This window comes from Eubalaena glacialis, chromosome 8, assembly GCF_028564815.1.
Source record: "Eubalaena glacialis isolate mEubGla1 chromosome 8, mEubGla1.1.hap2.+ XY, whole genome shotgun sequence".
NCBI lineage: Eukaryota > Metazoa > Chordata > Mammalia > Artiodactyla > Balaenidae > Eubalaena > Eubalaena glacialis.
Genome location: NC_083723.1, coordinates 80836562 through 80856731, shown reverse-complemented (window position 1 = coordinate 80856731; position 20170 = coordinate 80836562). Strand labels below are relative to the sequence as shown.

The following is a 20170-nucleotide window of genomic DNA, read 5'->3' as shown; positions in this document are numbered from 1 at the left end:
TGAATAGTGTAGAAAAGGAATACGTTTGTCTCTAAGGCAAGAAACGCACCAAAATCATCTCTCCCACGCTGCTGCTAATTATACCTGCACAGTCTGGATGCAAGCACACCCTACAGATGATCTCCTCCATTGCAGTGTGGTTTCCAAACAGAATTTGCTCATGGGTTCACTAGATGTGTCATTTCAGAAGCCACAGTTCACTGGAGAATGGGTGTGAATAAAGACAGGGAAATTATTATTTCATGAAAATGTATGGATTCATCCTTTTTGCCCATCCCATGGTTAGCTGTCCCCAAATCCTCTCAATGCACCTAAATATCTTTCAAAGTTGTACCCTTTCCATAGGGAATGTAGTGGGTTGAACAGTGTCCCCTCAAAATTCATATCCACCCAGAACCTCAGAATGTGACCTTATTTGGAAATAGGGTCTTTGCAGATGGAACTAGTTAAGATGAAGTCATACTGGATTAGGATGGGCCCTAAATCCCATGACTGGCATCCTTATAAGAAGAGGAGAAGACATGAAGAGACACACACAGAGAAAAAGCCACGTAAACATGGAGGCAGAGATTGGAGTGATGCAGCTACAGGGCAAGGAATGCCGGGGATTTCTGGGAGCTGGAACAGACAAGGAAGGATCCTCCCCCAGAGCTTCAGGAGAGAGAGCAGTCCTGCAACACCTTCATTTCAGACTTCTCCGGAACTGTGAGAGAATAAATTTCTGTTGCTTTAAGGCATCCAGTTTGTGGTCATTTGTTACACCAGTTCTAGGAAACTAATATAGGGACTACTACATACAATTTGGCCCAAGCCCTCATCATCTTTTGCAGGGATTAGTTTTAGTGAATTAATAGCAAGAAAAAATTGGAAGCAATTCAAATGACCAAATGTTGGAAAATGGTTGAATAAATTATGGTATATTCATATAACTGAACATTATGCAGCCATTAACATTATGTTTTTGAATTAACTATGTGTGAAAATAACTGGGATATAATATGCTACCTGTTAAAGAAGATAAATAACTCTGTATAATTCCAGTTTTGTTTTAAACATATGTTTGTATAGATAAAAGATTAGAAAAAAATATATCATTTGGTTATCTCTTAGGAGTCACAACAGGATTTTTATCTGATCTTTTTATATATCCTCATATTTCTATAATGATAATGTATTATGCTCATAATAAAAAATAAGCAATATAGCTTACCTGAAAAATTCAGAAGACTTCCAGTTCAGTGGTTTTCAAGCTATTTTGACCTCATCTCCTAGTAACAAATATGGTTTGCATTATGACTATAGTAGACTGAGTAATGCCACTCCCTCCAAAGATGTCTATACGCTAATCTCCAGAAGCTGTGAATGTCACTGTTGGGAAAAGAAAAAAGTTCATTCTACCCTTTCTAGGTTTTTCTGGCTGGTGAGAATTAAACTGACATAAGACAGATTAACAGGAAAAAATCAAATATAATTATGTACATACAGGGGCCCCATAAGAAAAATGAGAGCCATGGACAAGCTAGTAATTGAGGCTTATATGCCATCTGAGAGAAGGAGAAGGGGGTAGGGGTTTGGGAACCTCAAAGGGGGGAACGGAAATTCATATGGAGATGGAAAAACAAATGTTTGGTAAACAAACGTTTGCTATGCCATGCAAAGACAATGGGACCCAGAGAGAACTTTGGTCTTAAGGCCCTGCTGAGTCCCCCTACCACACCTAACCCATATTCTTTGTAGATATCTCTGGTGATGGTGCTCTTCCGGGACCAGGCCCCTTATCTAAATTCTCTTAGGCAGTTTAAGGGAGAGGTTAAAAAAAAAAAGACTTCCTGAGTCTTCTGTTTCTTAAAGACAATCAACCTAAAATAATCCTAACGCCAAAGAGTAACATTTTAGGGTGGCAAATTTTGCTTCCCTACAGTATGCCTTTGAAACTTCCCCAAGAAGTTTCACAGTCCAAAAGTTGAGTTGGTAGATTGTTCTATCTCACTGAACCAGATTCTTAGTCCTGACAATAGGTCACTTTGGCTAAGCTCATTTCAGGAGGTGTTGATGCAGGTGAGCTCCCAGAGTTAGGACTATGGTGCAAGCAATCAGGTGTTTAATAAGAGGCACTTCTATGGAAACAAAGTAAAATAACGGCTAGGGATTGGAGCAAAACATAATCCCAGTTTCTGAGTTCTGAGGGCAGCCAGTAAATATTTCTAGATGTCTGGCTCAAAGCGTTTTCAGATAGAGTGAGGGCAGGTAGTGGCAAACTGACAGATTTTCCTAGTTTGCAGTTTGAATGTCTCTTGTGATCTTTCTGAGTGGCTTACATGGCAACAGATATGAAGACTCTCTATATATGAGCTATCATGGTGATTTCTCTGAAGTTTATATCAGATTGTCCAATTTTAGCTTGCATGGCTTCAGAAAAAGGACAGTTTTAGTTCTTAATGATTTCAAGTCAAAAGGGTGGGAGAGAAAATTAGAAATGTTAGTTTGGAGAGTTGTAGCCAACTATTGGAGGAAACTGGAAGAATTCAGGATCCAATCCAGTTTATAGGTAGAAAACAAACCTCAAAGACAAGGGACAGTATTAGAATCTAACAGCCACAAGTATATTACTAAAACATAATTCTTCTTTCTAAAATCATCCTAATTTTTAACCAAAGGTAGACAACTTAGGACTAATTTGTTTGCAAAACAAGTTTAGTTTCAAAAAACTTGGCCTGTTTATATAAGTATAGGAAGAATAGCAATTGATCATGTAACTCTTTTAATCTGCTTTGTTGGAACTTTTCATAAGAAATTTCAGATTGGACTTTTAATTTTATTTATTTATTTATTTATGGCTGTGTTGGATCTTCGTTTCTGTGCGATGGCTTTCTCTAGTTGTGGCAAGTGGCGGCCACTCTTCATCGCAGTGCGCTGGCCTCTCACTATCGTGGCCTCTCTTGTTGCGGAGCACAGGCTCCAGACGCGCAGGCTCAGTAATTGTGGCTCACGGGCCCATTTGCTCCGCGGCATGTGGGATCTTCCCGGACCAGGGCTCGAACCCGTGTCCCCTGCACTAGCAGGCAGATTCTCAACCACTGCGCCACCAGGGAAGCCCCCAGATTGGACTTTTAAATGCCTCTTCAGGCCAGGAAGCCACGCTAAGGATTTGCCATCAGACTCACGTGCAATACCTACACAGTTCAGTGAATTCTTCTCTTCTCGAGGTCCCCAAAATACCTCGAGGTTCCTGTACCTTCCAGGAAGTGACCATCCTTACACACCTGGTAAGGCTGCCAGGAACCCTGTAAGTGAAGTACCTAGGAGGAATATGCCATGGGGTTGGGGGTTATGTGTTGTTTTACAGAGTACCTCATTACACGGAAATTTTCTTGAGGTTGGCAGGTGATCTAGTGTTGATCTAACCCATTCCGTGACCAACTTATCCTCTCATGGGTGCCTTTTTGAAGTGGCAAGCACCCTAATGGCTCTTAAATGCTCGATCCATGTCAACCAGTTTTGTGGCTTTGGCTTCCAAGATGTCCCTTAGCAACAGCTTTTACCTCATGTGCCTATTAATCCACAGCAAAGTTTGTCTAAACAGATGCCAGTCCGCTGAGAACTGTGAACTCACTAGTCTTTGAGGCTCGAACTGCAGGTTATAGGGCCCTATACAGCCTATGCCTCTGTAATTATTCTGTGGTTTTTCCTCCTTATGACAAACATAAAAGACAAGGACAAAGAAAAAACAGTGACTGTCTCTGGGAGGAAATGGATCATTAAAGCCATTTGGTAAATACCAAATTGATCAGAGTCACTAAGTCCAAGGTACTATAGTTCCACAGACATTTTCTCCTACTAATCTAAATTTAGAAAGAGAGAGTGAAAACATTCACACCACTTTTGCTCTACCAAATCCCACAGACAGAGATTCTGGAAGGCTGATGTAATAGGAAATCTTACCTTCTGCCAGCTTTTGTCAGATGTCCCAGGATCTCTTTATCTGCAGTGGTCTTCTGGAAAGCAGTTTTTCCAGCCAGTGAAGGATCCTGCTGGATACGCCACCTATTTAAAAAAAAAAATTTCCTCATACCTTTTCTAGGTTCTTCTGGCTTGTCTAAAAATTAAATTGACCTGAGACAGATTAACAGGAGAAAATCAAATTTAATTACATACTTACAAGGGCCCCATGAAAAAAATGAGACTCAAGAGACACACTTTGGGGTGGCAAATTTTGCTTCCCTACACCTTGGATTATCTGTTGGGCCCACTGTGATCATGAGGATCCTTATAAGAGAGAGACAGAAGGATCAGAATGATTAGTAGGAGATGTGAGGATGGAAGCAAGTGCTTGGAGTGATGCAAGTACAGGGCCAGGAGACAAAGAATGTGGGCAGCTTCTAGAAGATGAAAAAGGCAAAGAATCATATTCTCCCCTGAATCCTCCAGAAGGAATGCAGCCCTGCTGAAACCTTGATTTTACACTTCCAACTTCAGAACTATAAGACAGTAAGTTTGAGTTGTTTTCAGCCACTAAACTGTGGTAATTTGTTACAGTACCAACAGGAAACTAATGCCATGACACATATGTACACACATTGAAACAGTTAGTTTCATAACACATGAGATACTCTGATGGTTTCTTTCCCATCTTCATGGATTTAATTACGTCCCCTCAAAAAGATATGTTGAATTCCTCAACCCCTCCCCAGTACCTCAGAATGCAGCCTTATTTGGAAATAGGGTCTTCACAGAGGTAATAAGTTAAATGAGGTCATTAGGCTGGCCCTAATCCAATATGATTGGTGTTCTTATAAAAAAAAGGGGAGCATCCTATGAAGACCAAGGCAGAGATTAGAATTATGATGCCATAAGCCAAGGAGTGCCTGGGGCTACCAGAAGCTGGAAAAGGCAAGGAAGAATCCTCCTACTACAGTGGGAATGCGGCCCTGCAGACACATTTACTTCAGACTTGTAAGCTGCAGAACTGCAAGACCATAAATTTCTACCATTTATAACCACCCAGTTTTGGGTACTTTGTTATAGCAGTCCTGGCAGATACATGCTATTCTGTTCTATTCTATTCTATCCTATTTCATTAAGAAAATTGATTTTCCAGTCTACTAATTCTGAATGTCATCAGACTTCATTCAAGCTTTTTCCACACCAATTTCTTAACCTCCATTTAGCCAACCTCTGATCCATCCCAAATGCATCCAGTAGCTCCAAACAGTCAATCATTCCCAGAACATGGCATCAATTCACAGACGGCATGCTATGTGCTTGTGCTATACCCTTTCCCCTCAATGTCTATTCATTTTTAATGCCCAGCTTCATGTCACCTCCTCTGGGGGGCTTTCCCTGGCTCCTATGCAGAGTCAGTTGGTCCCTGTTCTCTGTTCCTTCAGTGATTTTAATAGGCCTCAATGATAGTACTTAGCATTTAAGTGTCAATTAAAGGATCAATCTAAGTGCCTCCCTCCCCCTGCCCCCCCAGCTAAACTCCAAGTTTCTTAAAGAAGACTGGTAAAAAACAAGGGTCTGCTGTATAGCATAGGGAACTATATTCAATATCCTGAGATAAACCATAATGGAAAAGAATATAAAAAAGAATATATATATGTAAAACTGAATCACTTTGCTATATAGCAGAAATTAACACAACATTGTTAATCAACTATACTTCAGTAAAGTATACTGGGACTGGAGCTTAGTGGGAAAAAGGGAAGTGGCTGCAGCCCAGGGGCTGGAAACCAGCTCTCCCTGCATCACCACATGTAGGTGCAGATCATCAAGGAGTTTGTATCTGGCCTTGCAGGTCATTACAAAGGTATATTTGTCAAGGTAGGAAGGTTGCACCTATTTTATTTAATAGTTTGTTAAGGGTGGTCTGATTTTGGTCTTAAAGGAAAAATTTTTCCCACCAATAAATTTTTCTCCGTAAAAAGATAAGTGTGTAGAATATACTTCCTCGCATGGTGTATGATGGCAGATAGTGATGGCTGCAGCCACCCAGCACATACTCTGGGCCAGATGACTTACATTTAGTGCCCACCACAACCCAATAAAGTAAGTATTTATGAGAAAACTGAGACTCAGTGACATTAAGCAATCTGTTCCAGATCCGAAAGTTAATGCTACAGTTAGCCTTAGTGGCATAACAAACTCCCCAAAACTGAAGTGGCTTAAAACAACAGTGATTTTTTTTTCCCCTGATTGGTGGGCTGGCCGGGCTATTCCACTGCTGGTTTCACCTGGGCTAGCTCATGCAGCTGCACCCTGCTGCAGGGTGGGCTGAGCTGGAAGGTCCCAATGGCTTCTCTCACCAGTCTCCCAGTTGGTGCTCCTGTCTCTGCGATGCCTCGGTTCTCCTGCACATGACCTCTCACTCTTCAGGAGCCACACCTGCTTCTTGTCATGGTGGTCCCAGGGCAGCTGTCTCAGAGCAGAAGCTGCAAGGCCTTTTGATTCCTGGGATAGAACTGGCACTTGGCCACATTCTAATGGTCAAAACATGTCTCAAAGCCAGTCCTGATTCAAGGGGAGGGAAGAGAGACTTCACCTGTTGATGGAAGGAACGGCCAAGTCACCTTGCAAAGGAGCATGGTGACCTTGTTTTGGCCACCTTTAAAAACAATGGATCAGAGCTAGTAGCTAAATAGCAGAGCCAGGATTCAAAGCCAAGTGGCCTGGCTGGGATGCTCTAATAACTGTGCCTTCTCTGAACCACGGGACCTGTTGGGGACTTAGACATGGGAATGATGACATTCCTGTATTTTGTCTTATCCCCTTGCTCTTGCAATCTCCTTACCTTTTTAGTCTTAAAAAACAAAATTCAATCAAGTAAATTTGAAGATCTAATTGGCTTTGTTAAATGGTGAACTGGGTAGAATCCCATCTGAATCCCATCTAGCAAATAGAAAGGAGTCCCAAAAAGCTGCAGAAAAGGAAAGGTTTTAAAAGGCGGGGGTGGGGGTGGGATAGGAAGTCATAAATGAAAAAAAAAAGAATTATTTTAGGCTATTTCAGGCAACGTCGCCTTCTTTTGGGGGACAAAGGGTCCATCAGGTGAATTACCTCACTGGTGCTGACCAGGAAATTTCAGACTGACTGGTTAAGATTATGTTAATAGGGAAGGTTGGAATTGCAATCAGGTTAGGTATTAGGTCTTGGTTTGGTGACAGGGGCTTAGCACAAGAGACCCCATTTTGGGTCTGTTGTTTCTTTTTTTTTAAACAAGTCTCTGTCTTCCTCCAGTGTCTGGCTTAGTGGTCAGCACCTGGTGGTGGTTAATACTACCTACTCAGGTAGGTCACTTACAAGAGATGACCCTGAATGGGCTCCTTAACCTCTCTAAGTCCCAGTTTCCCGCCTGCAAAGTGGGGGTAGTTATAGCACAGAACACATCGCGTTGCTCTAATATTCCGATGCAGTAATGCAGAGAACGCACTGGACACAGTACTGGCTCTCAGTGTCTCCCCAGTGTTAGCGCCATTACCATGTGTAATAACTATCCAGGAATGCATGTGGGCCTTTTAAACGGGGGGAGTAAAACACCACTCTGCTTCCAGATGCAAACACCAGGCTTGCAAGCACGGCCGTGGGGACATTATTTCAAAATACGGTGGAAATTCTAAGATAGCAGCTTCAAAAAAGCAGGCGAGAAAATCAAAAGGAACACAAAGGAACAAACAAACCAAACGGAGCTGCACCGTGGTCAGTCTTTCTCTGTTCATTTTTAAGATTTCACTCTGCGACTGCTGGCTTCTTCCACGACGGAAAGCGCTGACCCGGCGCGGCCAGGTCGCGGGGAGAGATAGGTGGGGACGTACCTTTGGCTCCGTAGGTCTAGGTCACGTGGGTCTCCTCCTCCTGAGAGGAGCACTCAAAAACTCGCGGTCTGCGGGGTACGCGTGACTGCGAGGGGCGACGAGGGGAGGCCGCTTCACTCTTTCCGGACTCGGGAACCCGGCGGGACCGGGTCTCCGCGCACCGCGAGGCAGGGAGGAGCGCCGTGGGCCCTGCGTAAGTGCGCGGCTCCGCGGGGCTCACTGGTCCCCGGACGCACGGAGCGCAAGGAGGGCGGTCTCAGAAGCCTTCAGCACCGAAGAGGGAGAAAGCCCGGTGGGGTGAGATTGGGGTCAGGTGGTTTGGGCCGGCTGGTAGTTCCAAATCGGAGTCCTGGGGATGCTTGGTATTCTGCTCTGTGTGCGCCCAGCCCGGAACGTGCTCCCGAAAGCCTCTGGCACAATCTGAGGAGGTCGCCCCCGGGCTTCTTCCAGGCCAGGCGCCCCTCTAGGGAAGCGCGAAGCTGTGTGGTCCACCATCACTCTCAGTGCGAGGGGTGGGCGTCGGCCACGTCCTCCTTCTCCTTCAGCGAGTCTCTTTGGGATGTTTTATTTCGTGGGTGCTGTGGAGGAAAGCGGAAAATGCCTTTAATTAGTGCGTGTCCCACAAAAGGAGACTCGGCTTGAGTGAAGGAAGGCACACGAAAAGGCTATTTTTCCCGGAATGTAGGATTAGGAGAAAACCAGGGGCATGGCACAGGTGGAAGCAGCTTTCTGCCAAGTGGATTCGGTCCTTGCAGGGGAATTCATAGGAGCCAGAGGGACACGTAGAGATGTGTGTAAATGGAAACATCCAGTGCCTTTCAGGTCAGCTTGGTGTCCTGAAAAAAAAGCTGCTTTGGCATATGTATGGATTTGAATCCTAGCTCTGCCTTTGGCTAGTTGGTGACCTTGAACAAATTATTTAAGCTTACTAAGCTTCAGTCTCCCCATTTGAAAGATACTTGTACAACTGCTTTTTACTTTTTTTGGTGAGGGATGAGGAAGAACAGAGATGTAAGGAGAAAAAAAAAATCCAAGGAGCATTTTAGTAACTTGAAAAATAACTTTTAAGAAAGCTGTTCAAAATAGGAATTGGAACGCTTTTGGAAAAGTAGATTGCACTGGCTTTGCTGGCATATGAAAGTCTGAAAAGTTGTGAAAACCCCTTAGCTGATTGGGCTTTCTAGAATTGTACTGTAGGCTAATCTAAGTCCAGTGGAAACCCTTTATAATGTAATGCAAGTGTTCTTAGCAAGAAGCTGTTTTATTCTTCTTTTATAGGAGTTGGTTCTTTTGGAGGGACATAATTGGCCCAACAATATATATGAGTCCAGCTTATAAACCAATTTACAGTGGGGTTCTATTAGGCTGATTGTATAGCCTGAGAAATAAGTGGGCTTTGACTGACAGGCAGTTCAAATGACTTAGAAGAGTGTTTAGGAAGTCTGCTGGGCTTATCAGTTCACTCCCCTTGGGGGGAGAAAAAAAAAAAAACCGAAATGCAAACAGCATAACAGTATTTTGTTAATGATTGTTTTTGTTTTGGAAAGTGTATGATTTGTTAGAAGAAAAATTGTGTTGAATATTACCCTGGTGTGCATGAAACTAAGACAGTAAGAGAGGAAGAGTTTAGTTACTGCCCCCACTAACATCAGATACCCCTTTATCTTTTCCCAAATACCCAAGGTAAATAGGTAATGACCCATTCTTAATAGGAAGTATAGTTCATTTTAAAGAGCAAACATGATTATTTTTGTTTAACATTCCCAGCGGTTTTAATGATGTGGGGTTTTCAGGAACTGAACTAAGAACACTTTAAAAGAACTTAAGAAGGACAAGTTTCCCATAATTAGAAAGGTTCCTCTAGAATTTGTTCTAGAAGAACAAATCATTAATATCTATATTGATTCGGGAGAGGGGTAACCTGGACAGAGGGCTAAGAACTGTACTTGGTCAAAACCAGTGACGGAGTTTGAACTTTCATGCTATATAGTTGCAAGTTCAAAGCTTTAAGCCATAGACTCACTTCACAAGACAGTGATCAGGTGCTTTCTTCATAAAACCTATGCTCCTGAGTATAACTGAACCAAAACCAGAATATTGAGATTCCTCTCCCTTGAAGATATTGCAGGTACTGCCTTGGACATGAAACCACATGCTTTTCTTTTACTGCTTTAACCTTAGAATCTGGGGAGCAAGATCAGGGTGGTGGTAATAAGTCTTGATGTCCTTAGATCCATTAGCCTGAAAAAGCAAATTCTTAGCATCACATCTCTCCAGTATCCTTAGGTCTTACCTCTTAACCTTCTCTTTGTGTTGTGATTCTAGTTAGTGGCTGTCTTTAAATTGCTAAGGTTGCTTACTGGCCAAAATATTTATGTAGGCATCTGGGGGCTAGGTCTTCCTCCTTTCCCTTTTGCGACTCCATATTCTTTTACTCATCTTTCAGAAAGACCCCTTGACATACCTTCTTGTACCTGTATCTGGGGAGGATAACCCACCTCCCAAGAGATTCATTCTTTCATCCTAAATGGACTAATATTTTTACTGATGTTTGATTATGAAAATTTTCAAACATTCAGAAAAGTTGAAAGAATTTTACAGTGTACTGTATACTCCCACCTAAATTCTATTATCAGTCAACTGATACTGATTTAGTGCCTACTGTTTGCCTGGAGCTATGCTTACCTGTGAAGACATAGAAGGCAGAGTAAAGTTAGGGAACACAAAAGGGTTTGATTTGGCTGGAACATAGAGTTTATGAAGGGGTCGTATCACTTTGCTCTGGAAAGTTATGCCAGAGTCACACTGTGGAAGACATTGAATTTCATGGCAAGAAGTTTATACTTTATTCTGGTTGCAGTTGGGAACCATTGAAGGCATTTGAGGAGGGAAGTGTCTTGTGCTTTAGAAAGCTCACTTCGGCATCAGTGTTAGGCTGAATGGGTGTGGAGAGGACCTGAAGTCTGAGAGACAAGTTAGGAGGCTTTGCAAATGTCCCCAGGGCAAGTGAGGGTTGACTTGTGAACCAAAAGGGAAAAAAAGAGGAAGAAAGGTGGGACTTTGTGAATGACTTAACATGAGGACTTGGCTTTAGAGCCTTGGGTGTCATTAAGAATCAGGAAGTTTGGGCTTCCCTGGTGGCGCAGTGGTTGAGAATCTGCCTGCCAATGCAGGGGACACGGGTTCGAGCCCTGGTCTGGGAGGATCCCACATGCCGTGGAGCAACTGGGCCCGTGAGCCACAATTGCTGAGCCTGCGCGTCTGGAGCCTGTGCTCCGCAACAAGAGAGGCCGTGATAGTAAGAGGCCCGCGCACCGTGATGAAGAGTGGCCCCCGCTTGCCGCAACTAGAGAAAGCCCTTGCACAGAAACGAAGACCCAACACAGCCAAAAATAAATAAATAAATAAGTTAATTAAAAAAAAAAAAAAGAAGAATCAGGAAGTTAGAGGAGGGGGAAGTTCGGGGGGATGTTGATGTTTTGTTATGAGACTCGATGGGTTTGAGGAACCAACGGGGTACCCATGTGAAGGAGCCTTCTGAGTGTGGGGAGCCCAACAGCAAGGTCAGGAACAAAAGTCTGGACTAGCAGTTAGTGATCAAGGGATGGTTGAATGAGAATGTACAGAAGGAGAAAAAAAGGGCAGGACCTTGAGGAAAATCTGAATATATAGAGTTCTTGAAACAGAAAAAAAAATACGTGTTAATTGTCAGTTTGTATATTAATGATGGTTCTATCTACGGCGTTATTGTAGCCACAGTTCTCCTTGATAACTTATAACAAACTGAAAAATGTACCCATATGAGTGGAGTGGAGTCTTTCCTGCTCTCACTGTAGGAGGCACGGGGCAGGGGGGGCGGGTAGGGTGTGAAAAGAGGATGGAGAATCAGGTGGCAGAGGGCAGGAAAGAGAGAAAGTGAAATATTTTTTATCTTGGACTTTTAGAGTACACAGAGCTTTATCCATGTCAACCATTTCCAAATATCAGAAAGCCAGGTAATTTAATGAATTTGTCTATCTTTTCAAAAGGCAGTGCCTACTTAATCTGGGAACCATAACAACCTATCCTGATGGTGGCCGTATTTTCCGAATGAAACCTCAGGTGGGACACATTCTGAATGCCTGGTCACCAAGCCTTTATCCAAATATTTAGCAGCCAAAACTCCCCTCTCCCTTTTTATATTAATATTTTCATATATGCTCTATGTGTTGAATAAATATTCAGCTCTGTAAACCCATCTTATTATAATAATTCACTGACAAGGCAAGGGAAATTAGATTTAATTAGCATCTCTTCTGTGGTCAGGGACTGTTCTAAGGTCTCAGTTAGAAGGTGAGGGCAGAGACTGTCTTTCATCTCTCTGCTATACCTGGTATGAGTTTATATATGTACGATATCATTGTCACCATAACAATGAGTGGTAGTGTGGGTCCACTCAGTATACAAGTACTTTGTCTAGTGGTACAGAGTTTTTAAGTGACAGAGCCACATTTGAAGCTGTGTCTAAATTCTTTCTGCTCCTCCCATTGGACTGTATTACCTTCCCAAATACTTACTGACTGTGTGCCAGGCATTATGTCAGGTGTTTGCACATGTGGGTTCCTTCATTTCATCCCTCTGGTTTGGTAGGTAATTCAGAGGAAAGCTCAAACTAAAATTGCTCAATTGGTTATTATTGGTGGGGTATCTACCCTCTGGCCCTATCTTATTTTCACTCAACTTTTTTTTAAAATTTATTTTATTGAAATATAGTTGATTTACAATGTTGTGTTAATTTCTGCTGTACAGCAGAGTGATTCAGTTATACATATATATACATTCTTTTTCATATTCCTTTCCATTATGGCTTATCACAGGATGTTGAATATAGTTCCCTGTGCTATACAGTTGGACCTTGTTGTTTATCCATTCTATATATAATAGTTTGCATTTGCTAATCCCACACCCCCAATCCATCCCTCTCCCAACACCCCTTACTCTTGGCAACCACAAGTTTGTTCTCTATGTCTGTGTCACTCAACTTCTTTAACTCTGCAGGAAGAGTCAAACCCTCTCAGAAATGCCACCCTCTAAGGCTGAGTTTAACAATCACTTCATTAATTCTCCTGAAGATCACACCTTCAGTCCTCTGCTGATTTCTTTTTAAAGTGAGCTAGAGAAGAGCTCTCTTTTTTATTTGTTTACTTGCTTGTTTCACTCCATCAATCTTCTGCTTTTCCCATTGTCCCACTTGTTTACATATTATGTTCCTCTTTTTCCTTACTCCAGCCCGGAACTCTCTTCTCCCTAGATAGTCACTTGAAATTCTCTAATACCTTCAGATCTGCTCACCTGTCACCACCTCAGAGGGGCCTTCCCTGACCACGCAATCTAAAATAATATCCCTCCTTGACCCCATCCCTCTGTAACTGTTCACCCTGCTTTGATGTTCTTAATAGATTTCCTCTCTCTTGTCTCCATTATATGGGAAGCTTCATGAAGGCAGACACTTTGTCTCTCTTGTTTTCTGTGCCTGCATTGGAGTCTAGCACATAGTAGGAGCTAAAATTATTTGTTTATCGAATGAATAACTGATCCCGTGAACTTGGAGTCTGTCCCAGCTCTGCTACTGACTAGAGTGTCATTACTTGGGAAGTTGCTCCATCCACCTGGGCCTCTGTTGAAGAGCTGCATTAACTCCTTTCAAGAGTGGTGGTAAAGATCCAATGAGACTATGTGTAGAGAAGAGATGTGGAAAGCACTGGAATAATCTAAGGGAGTGTAGCATGGAGATTACTCCCAATGACAACATTATCTCTTTTGGAATCAAGGAGGAGTTACCTGTCACCTGGTTAAGGTGACAACATGGAAGGATTTCCCAGGATCATCCTCATATAAAATATTCTTATCCATTATACCCAGTCTTATCCTTGTATTTGCCACACTGTGTATCCTGATTTTTTGTATGGAAAATTTAGTCATAGTGGATAGCAAAAAGGAGGATCATTTTAAAAAGAATGGGGCTACATTTACTTCAGCAAAAATAAGGAATTTCTCAGTGGAAGACATTTCTTTTGCCATGAGGATTGAGGGCTTCATCCATCCCCTCAAATTATTCTCAAAACAGAAGGAAGCTAGAAATTCATTTCGAAGCAATCTCTGGTCATGTGAGTTTCACTTCTTTGCAAATAAACGTGCCCTTAAATCACTTGCAATTTCAGCACAGATAAATCTTGCAAATGGCATGCCAAGATAATCCAGTTTACCCAGAATTCTGCTTTTGTCAAAAGTTGCAGGGAGGCAGATTTTGTTGTATTATGTCATTTATATAACGATATATGAAAAATACATGGACTTTGGAATCTCTAGATCTGGCTTCAAATTCGAGCTTTACTATCTAGTGGTTGAGTCGGGGGCTTGAGAAAGTTAAACCTAGTGCTTGAGAAACTAGTCAACCTAGGATTTAGTTTCTTCATCTGAGTATGTCTTATATAAATCTCGGAACTTAGGGCCTAAGGATAGTGACACAGTCAAATAAACACATGCTATCCACTAGCAAGTGAAAGGCTTGGAAATTTTCATTCTGTAACCAAGAAACCCCTTTAAGTTTGTTTAGCCCAGATTTTCCCAAAGTTTTGTTCTTATAAAATCTAATTATATATTGCTGAACTAGTATTCCATAAAGGATTCTGTGGGAAATCCTGGCTTACCAGAATGCCAAACATGTCTTAAATACAAAATCAATTTAGCTTCCCTTTCCCATTTTATTGTTGACCTCTCAGAATTTTCGCTTGGATGCTAAATAATAACTAAGTAGAACTGTTTAAGTTCCACTCTTTGTAATCCCCTCCACCTTGACTCCTTCCACAGTCTTCCCAACTATCCATGTATTAGTTTTCTAGGGCTGCTATAGCAAAGTACCACAAACTGGGTGGCTTAAAACATCACAAATTTACTGTCTCAGACTTCTGCAGGCTGGAAGTCCAAAATCAATGTGTTGGTGGGGCCATATTCCCTCTAAAACATGGGGGAAGAATCTTCCCTCATCCTCATTTACCTTCTGGCAAAAATTTTATTTTTGTATGTTGTATTTCCAAACTTACCTGAATAGGGAGATAAGCCCGTGGCACATAGTAGCACATTTTGGGAGATGCTGGTATGGCACTATAGAATGGTCTTTGAAAATTGATTGGTACTGGCCTCAATTCATTGCTCTACTGCTTTCTAGCTGTGTGACCCTGGGCAAGTAACTTAAATTCTCTGAGGATCAATTTCTCATCTGTAAAATGGGGTGATAATAGTACCTACCTGGTAAAGATTAGAAATAAAAATATAAAGCAGTTAGCACAGTTCATGTACCTGGAGTGCATTCAATTATTGGTAGCTTTTACTGGTATCGTTATCATGAGGATGCCTTGGATCATGGGGATGGTCTTTCTGTTTCAAAGCTGTTATTAACATTTTGGGACATGTCTACTTTTTTTTTTTTTTTTTTAAACATCTTTATTGAAGTATAATTGCTTTACAATGGTGTGTTACTTTCTGCTTTATAACAAAGTGAATCAGTTATACATATACATATGTTCCCATATCTCTTCCCTCTTGCATCTCCCTCCCTCCCACCCTCCCTATCCCACCCCTCTAGGTGGTCACAAAGCACCGAGCTGATCTCCCTGTGCTATGCGGCTGCTTCCCACTAGCTATCTATTTTACATTTGGTAGTGTATATATGTCCATGACACTCTCTCACTCTGTCACATCTCACCCCTTCCCCTCCCCATATCCTCAAGTCCATTCTCTAGTAGGTCTGTGTCTTTATTCCCATCTTGCCACTAGGTTCTTCATGACCTCTTTTTTTTTTTTTTTTTTTCCCTTAGATTCCATATATATGTGTTAGCATACTGTATTTGTTTTTCTCTTTCTGACTTACTTCACTCTGTATGACAGACTCTAACTCCATCCACCTCATTACAAACACCTCCATTTCATTTCTTTTTATGGCTGAGTAATATTCCATTGTATATATGTGCCACATCTTCTTTATCCATTCATCCGATGATGGACACCTAGGTTGCTTCCATGTCCTGGCTATTGTAAACAGAGCTGCAATGAATATTTTGGTACATGACTCTTTCTGAATTATGGTTTTCTCAGGGTATATGCCCAGTAGTGGGATTGCTGGGTCATATGGTAGTTCTATTTTTAGTTTTTTAAGGAACCTCCATACTGTTCTCCATAGTGGCTGTATCAATTTACATTCCCACCAACAGTGCAAGAGTGTTCCCTTTTCTCCACACCCTCTCCAGCATTTATTGTTTCTAGATTTTTTGATGATGGCCATTCTGACCGGTGTGAGATGATACCTCATTGTAGTTTTGATTTGCATTTCTCTAATGATTAATGATGTTGAGCATTCTTTCATGTGTCTGTTGGCAATCTGTATCTCTTCTTTGGAGAAATGTCTATTTAGGTCTTCTGCCCATTTTTGGATTGGGTTGTTTGTTTTTTTGTTATTGAGCTGCATGAGCTGCTTGTAAATCTTGGAGATTAATCCTTTGTCCGTTGCTTCATTTGCAAATATTTTCTCCCATTCTGAGGGTTGTCTTTTGGTCTTGTTTATGGTTTCCTTTGCTGTGCAAAAGCTTTTAAGTTTCATTAGGTCCCATTTGTTTATTTGTGTTTTTATTTCCATTTCTCTAGGACCTGGGTCAAAAAGGATCTTGCTGTGACTTATGTCATACAGTGTTCTGCCTATGTTTTCCTCTAAGAGTTTGATAGTGTCTGGCCTTACACTTAGGTCTTTAATCCATTTTGAGTTTATTTTTGTGTATGGTGTTAGGGAGTGTTCTAATTTCATACTTTTACATGTACCTGTCCAATTTTCCCAGCACCACTTATTGAAGAGGCTGTCTTTTCTCCACTGTATATGCTTGCCTCCTTTATCAAAGATAAGGTGACCATATGTGCGTGGGCTTATCTCTGGGCTTTCTATCCTGTTCCATTGATCTATATTTCTGTTTTTGTGCCAGTACCAAACTGTCTTGATTACTGTAGCTTTGTAATATAGTCTGAAGTCCGGGAGCCTGATTCCTCCAGCTCCATTTTTCGTTCTCAAGATTGCTTTGGCTATTCGGGGTCTTTTGTGTTTCCATACAAATTGTGAAATTTTTTGTTCTAGTTCTGTGAAAAATGCCAGTGGTAGTTTGATAGGGATTGCATTGAATCTGTAGATTGCTTTGGGTAGCAGAGTCATTTTCACAATGTTTATTCTTCCAATCCAAGAACATGGTATATCTCTCCATCTATTTGTATCATCTTTAATTTCTTTCATCAGTGTCCTATAATTTTCTGCATACAGGTCTTTTGTCTCCTTAGGTAGGTTTATTCCTAGGTATTTTATTCTTTTTGTTGCAATGGTAAACGGGAGTGTTTTCTTAATTTCACTTTCAGATTTTTCATCATTAGTATACAGGAATGCAAGAGATTTCTGTGCATTAATTTTGTATCCTGCTACTTTACCAAATTCATTGATGAGCTCTAGTAGTTTTCTGGTAGCATCTTTAGGATTCTCTATGTATAGTATCATGTCATCTGCAAACAGTGACAGCTTTACTTCTTCTTTTCCGATTTGGATTCCTTTTATTTCTTTTTCGTCTCTGATTGCTGTGGCTAACACTTCCAAAACTATGTTGAATAATAGTGGTGAGAGTGGGCAACCTTGTCTTGTTCCTGATCTTAGTGGAAATGGTTTCAGTTTTTCACCATTGAGGACAATGTTGGCTGTGGGTTTGTCATATACGGCCTTTATTATGTTGAGGAAAGTTCCCTCTATGCCTACTTTCTGCAGGACTTTTATCATAAATGGGTGTTGAATTTTGTCGAAAGCTTTCTCTGCATCTATTGAGATGATCATATGGTTTTTCTCCTTCAATTTGTTAATATGATGTATCACGTTGATTGATTTGCGTATATTGAAGAATCCTTGCATTCCTGGAATAAACCCCACTTGATCATGGTGTATGATCCGTTTAATGTGCTGTTGGATTCTGTTTGCTAGTATTTTGTTGAGGATTTTTGCATCTATGTTCATCAGTGATATTGGCCTGTAGTTTTCTTTCTTTGTGACATCTTTGCCTGGTTTTGGTATCAGGGTGATGGTGGCCTCGTAGAATGAGTTGGGGAGTGTTCCTCCCTCTGCAATATTTTGGAAGAGTTTGAGAAGGATAGGTGTTAGCTCTTCTCTAAATGTTTGATAGAATTCGCCTGGGCTTTTGTGTGTTGGAAGATTTTTAATCACAGTTTCAATTTCAGTGCCTGTGATTGGTCTGTTCATATTTTCTATTTCTTCCTGGTTCAGTCTCGGCAGGTTGTGCATTTCTAAGAATCTGTCCATTTCTTCCAGGTTGTCCATTTTATTAGCATAGAGTTGCTTGTAGTAATCTCTTATGATCGTTTGTATTTCTGCAGTGTCAGTGGTTACTTCTCCTTTTTCATTTCTAATTCTATTAATTTGAGTCTTCTCCTTTTTTCTCTTGATGAGTCTGGCTAATGGTTTATCAATTTTGTTTATCTTCTCAAAGAACCAGCTTTTAGTTTCATTGATTCTTGCTATTGTTTCCTTCATTTCTTTTTCATTTATTTCTGATCTGATCTTTATGATTTCTTTCCTTCTGCTAGCTTTGGGGTTTTTTTGTTCTTCTTTCTCTAATTGCTTTAGGTGCAAGGTTAGGTTGTTTATTCGAGATGTTTCCTGTTTCTTGATGTAGGCTTGTATTGCTATAAAATTCCCTCTTAGAACTGCTTTTGCTGCATCCCATAGGTTTTGGATCGTCGTGTCTCCATTGTCATTTGTTTCTAGGTATTTTTTGATTTCCCCTTTGATTTCTTCAGTGATCACTTCGTTATTAAGTAGCGTATTGTGTAGCCTCCATGTGTTTGTATTTTTTACAGATCTTTTCCTGTAATTGATATCTAGTCTCATAGCGTTGTGGTCGGAAAAGATACTTGATACGATTTCAATTTTTTTAAATTTACCAAGGCTTGATTTGTGACCCAAGATATGATCTATCCTGGAGAATGTTCCATGAGCACTTGAGAAAAATGTGTATTCTGTTGTTTTTGGGTGGAATGTCCTATAAATATCAATTAAGTCCATCTTGTTTAATGTATCATTTAAAGCTTGTATTTCCTTATTTATTTTCATTTTGGATGATCTGTCCATTGGTGAAAGTGGGGTGTTAAAGTCCCCTACTATGATTGTGTTACTGTCGATTTCCCCTTTTATGGCTGTTAGTATTTGCCTTATGTATTGAGGTGCTCCTATGTTGGGTGCATAAATATTTACAATTGTTATACCTTCCTCTTGGATCGATCCCTTGATCATTATATAGTGTCCGTCTTTGTCTCTTGTAATTGTCTTTATTTTAAAGTCTATTTTGTCTGATATGAGAATTGCTACTCCAGCTTTCTTTTGGTTTCCATTTGCATGGAATATCTTTTTCCATCCCCTCACTTTCAGTCTGTATGTGTCTCTAGGTCTGAAGTGGGTCTCTTGTAGACAGCATATATATGGGTCTTGTTTTTGTATCCATTCAGCCAGTCTGTGTCTTTTGGTGGGAGCATTTAATCCATTTACATTTAAGGTAATTATCGATATGTATGTTCCTATTCCCATTTTCTTAAATGTTTTGGGTTTGTTATTGTAGGTGTTTTCCTTCTCTTGTGTTTCTTGCCTAGAGAAGTTCCTTTAGCATTTGTTGTAAAGCTGGTTTGGTAGTGCTGAACTCTCTCAGCTTTTGCTTGTCTGTAAAGGTTTTAATTTCTCCATCAAATCTGAATGAGATCCTTGCTGGGTAGAGTAATCTTGGTTGTAGGTTTTTCTCCTTCATCACTTTAAGTATATCCTGCCACTCCCTTCTGGCTTGCAGCGTTTCTGCTGAAAGATCAGCTGTTAACCTTATGGGGATGCCCTTGTGTGTTATCTGTTGTTTTTCCCTTGCTGCTTTTAATATGTTTTCTTTATATTTAATTTTTGATAGTTTGATTAATATGTGTCTTGGTGTGTTTCTCCTTGGATTTATCCTGTATGGGACTCTCTGTGCTTCCAGGACTTGATTAACTATTTCCTTTCCCATATTAGGGAAGTTTTCAACTATAATCTCTTCAAATATTTTCTCAGTCCCTTTCTTTTTCTCTTCTTCTTCTGGGACCCCTATAATTCGAATGTTGGTGCATTTAATGTTGTCCCAGAGGTCTCTGAGACTGTCCTCAGTTCTTTTCATTCTTTTTTCTTTATTCTGGTCTGCAGTAGTTATTTCCACCATTTTATCTTCCAGGTCACTTATCCGTTCTTCTGCCTCAGTTATTCTGCTATTGATCCC

At 40.9% G+C, this 20170-nt stretch overlaps 1 protein-coding gene across 1 annotated transcript in view; it reads left to right on the top strand.

The window, feature by feature from the left end:
* Positions 1-557: 557 nt before the first annotated feature.
* CPVL (carboxypeptidase vitellogenic like) overlaps positions 558-20170 on the top strand; it is a 135952-nt gene continuing 116339 nt past the window's right edge. Inside the window, exons 1-3 of the mRNA XM_061198246.1 lie at positions 558-705; positions 3127-3286; positions 7826-8004. Coding sequence (XP_061054229.1) covers positions 558-705; positions 3127-3286; positions 7826-8004 — 487 coding nt within the window. The remainder of the gene's footprint in view (positions 706-3126; positions 3287-7825; positions 8005-20170) is intronic.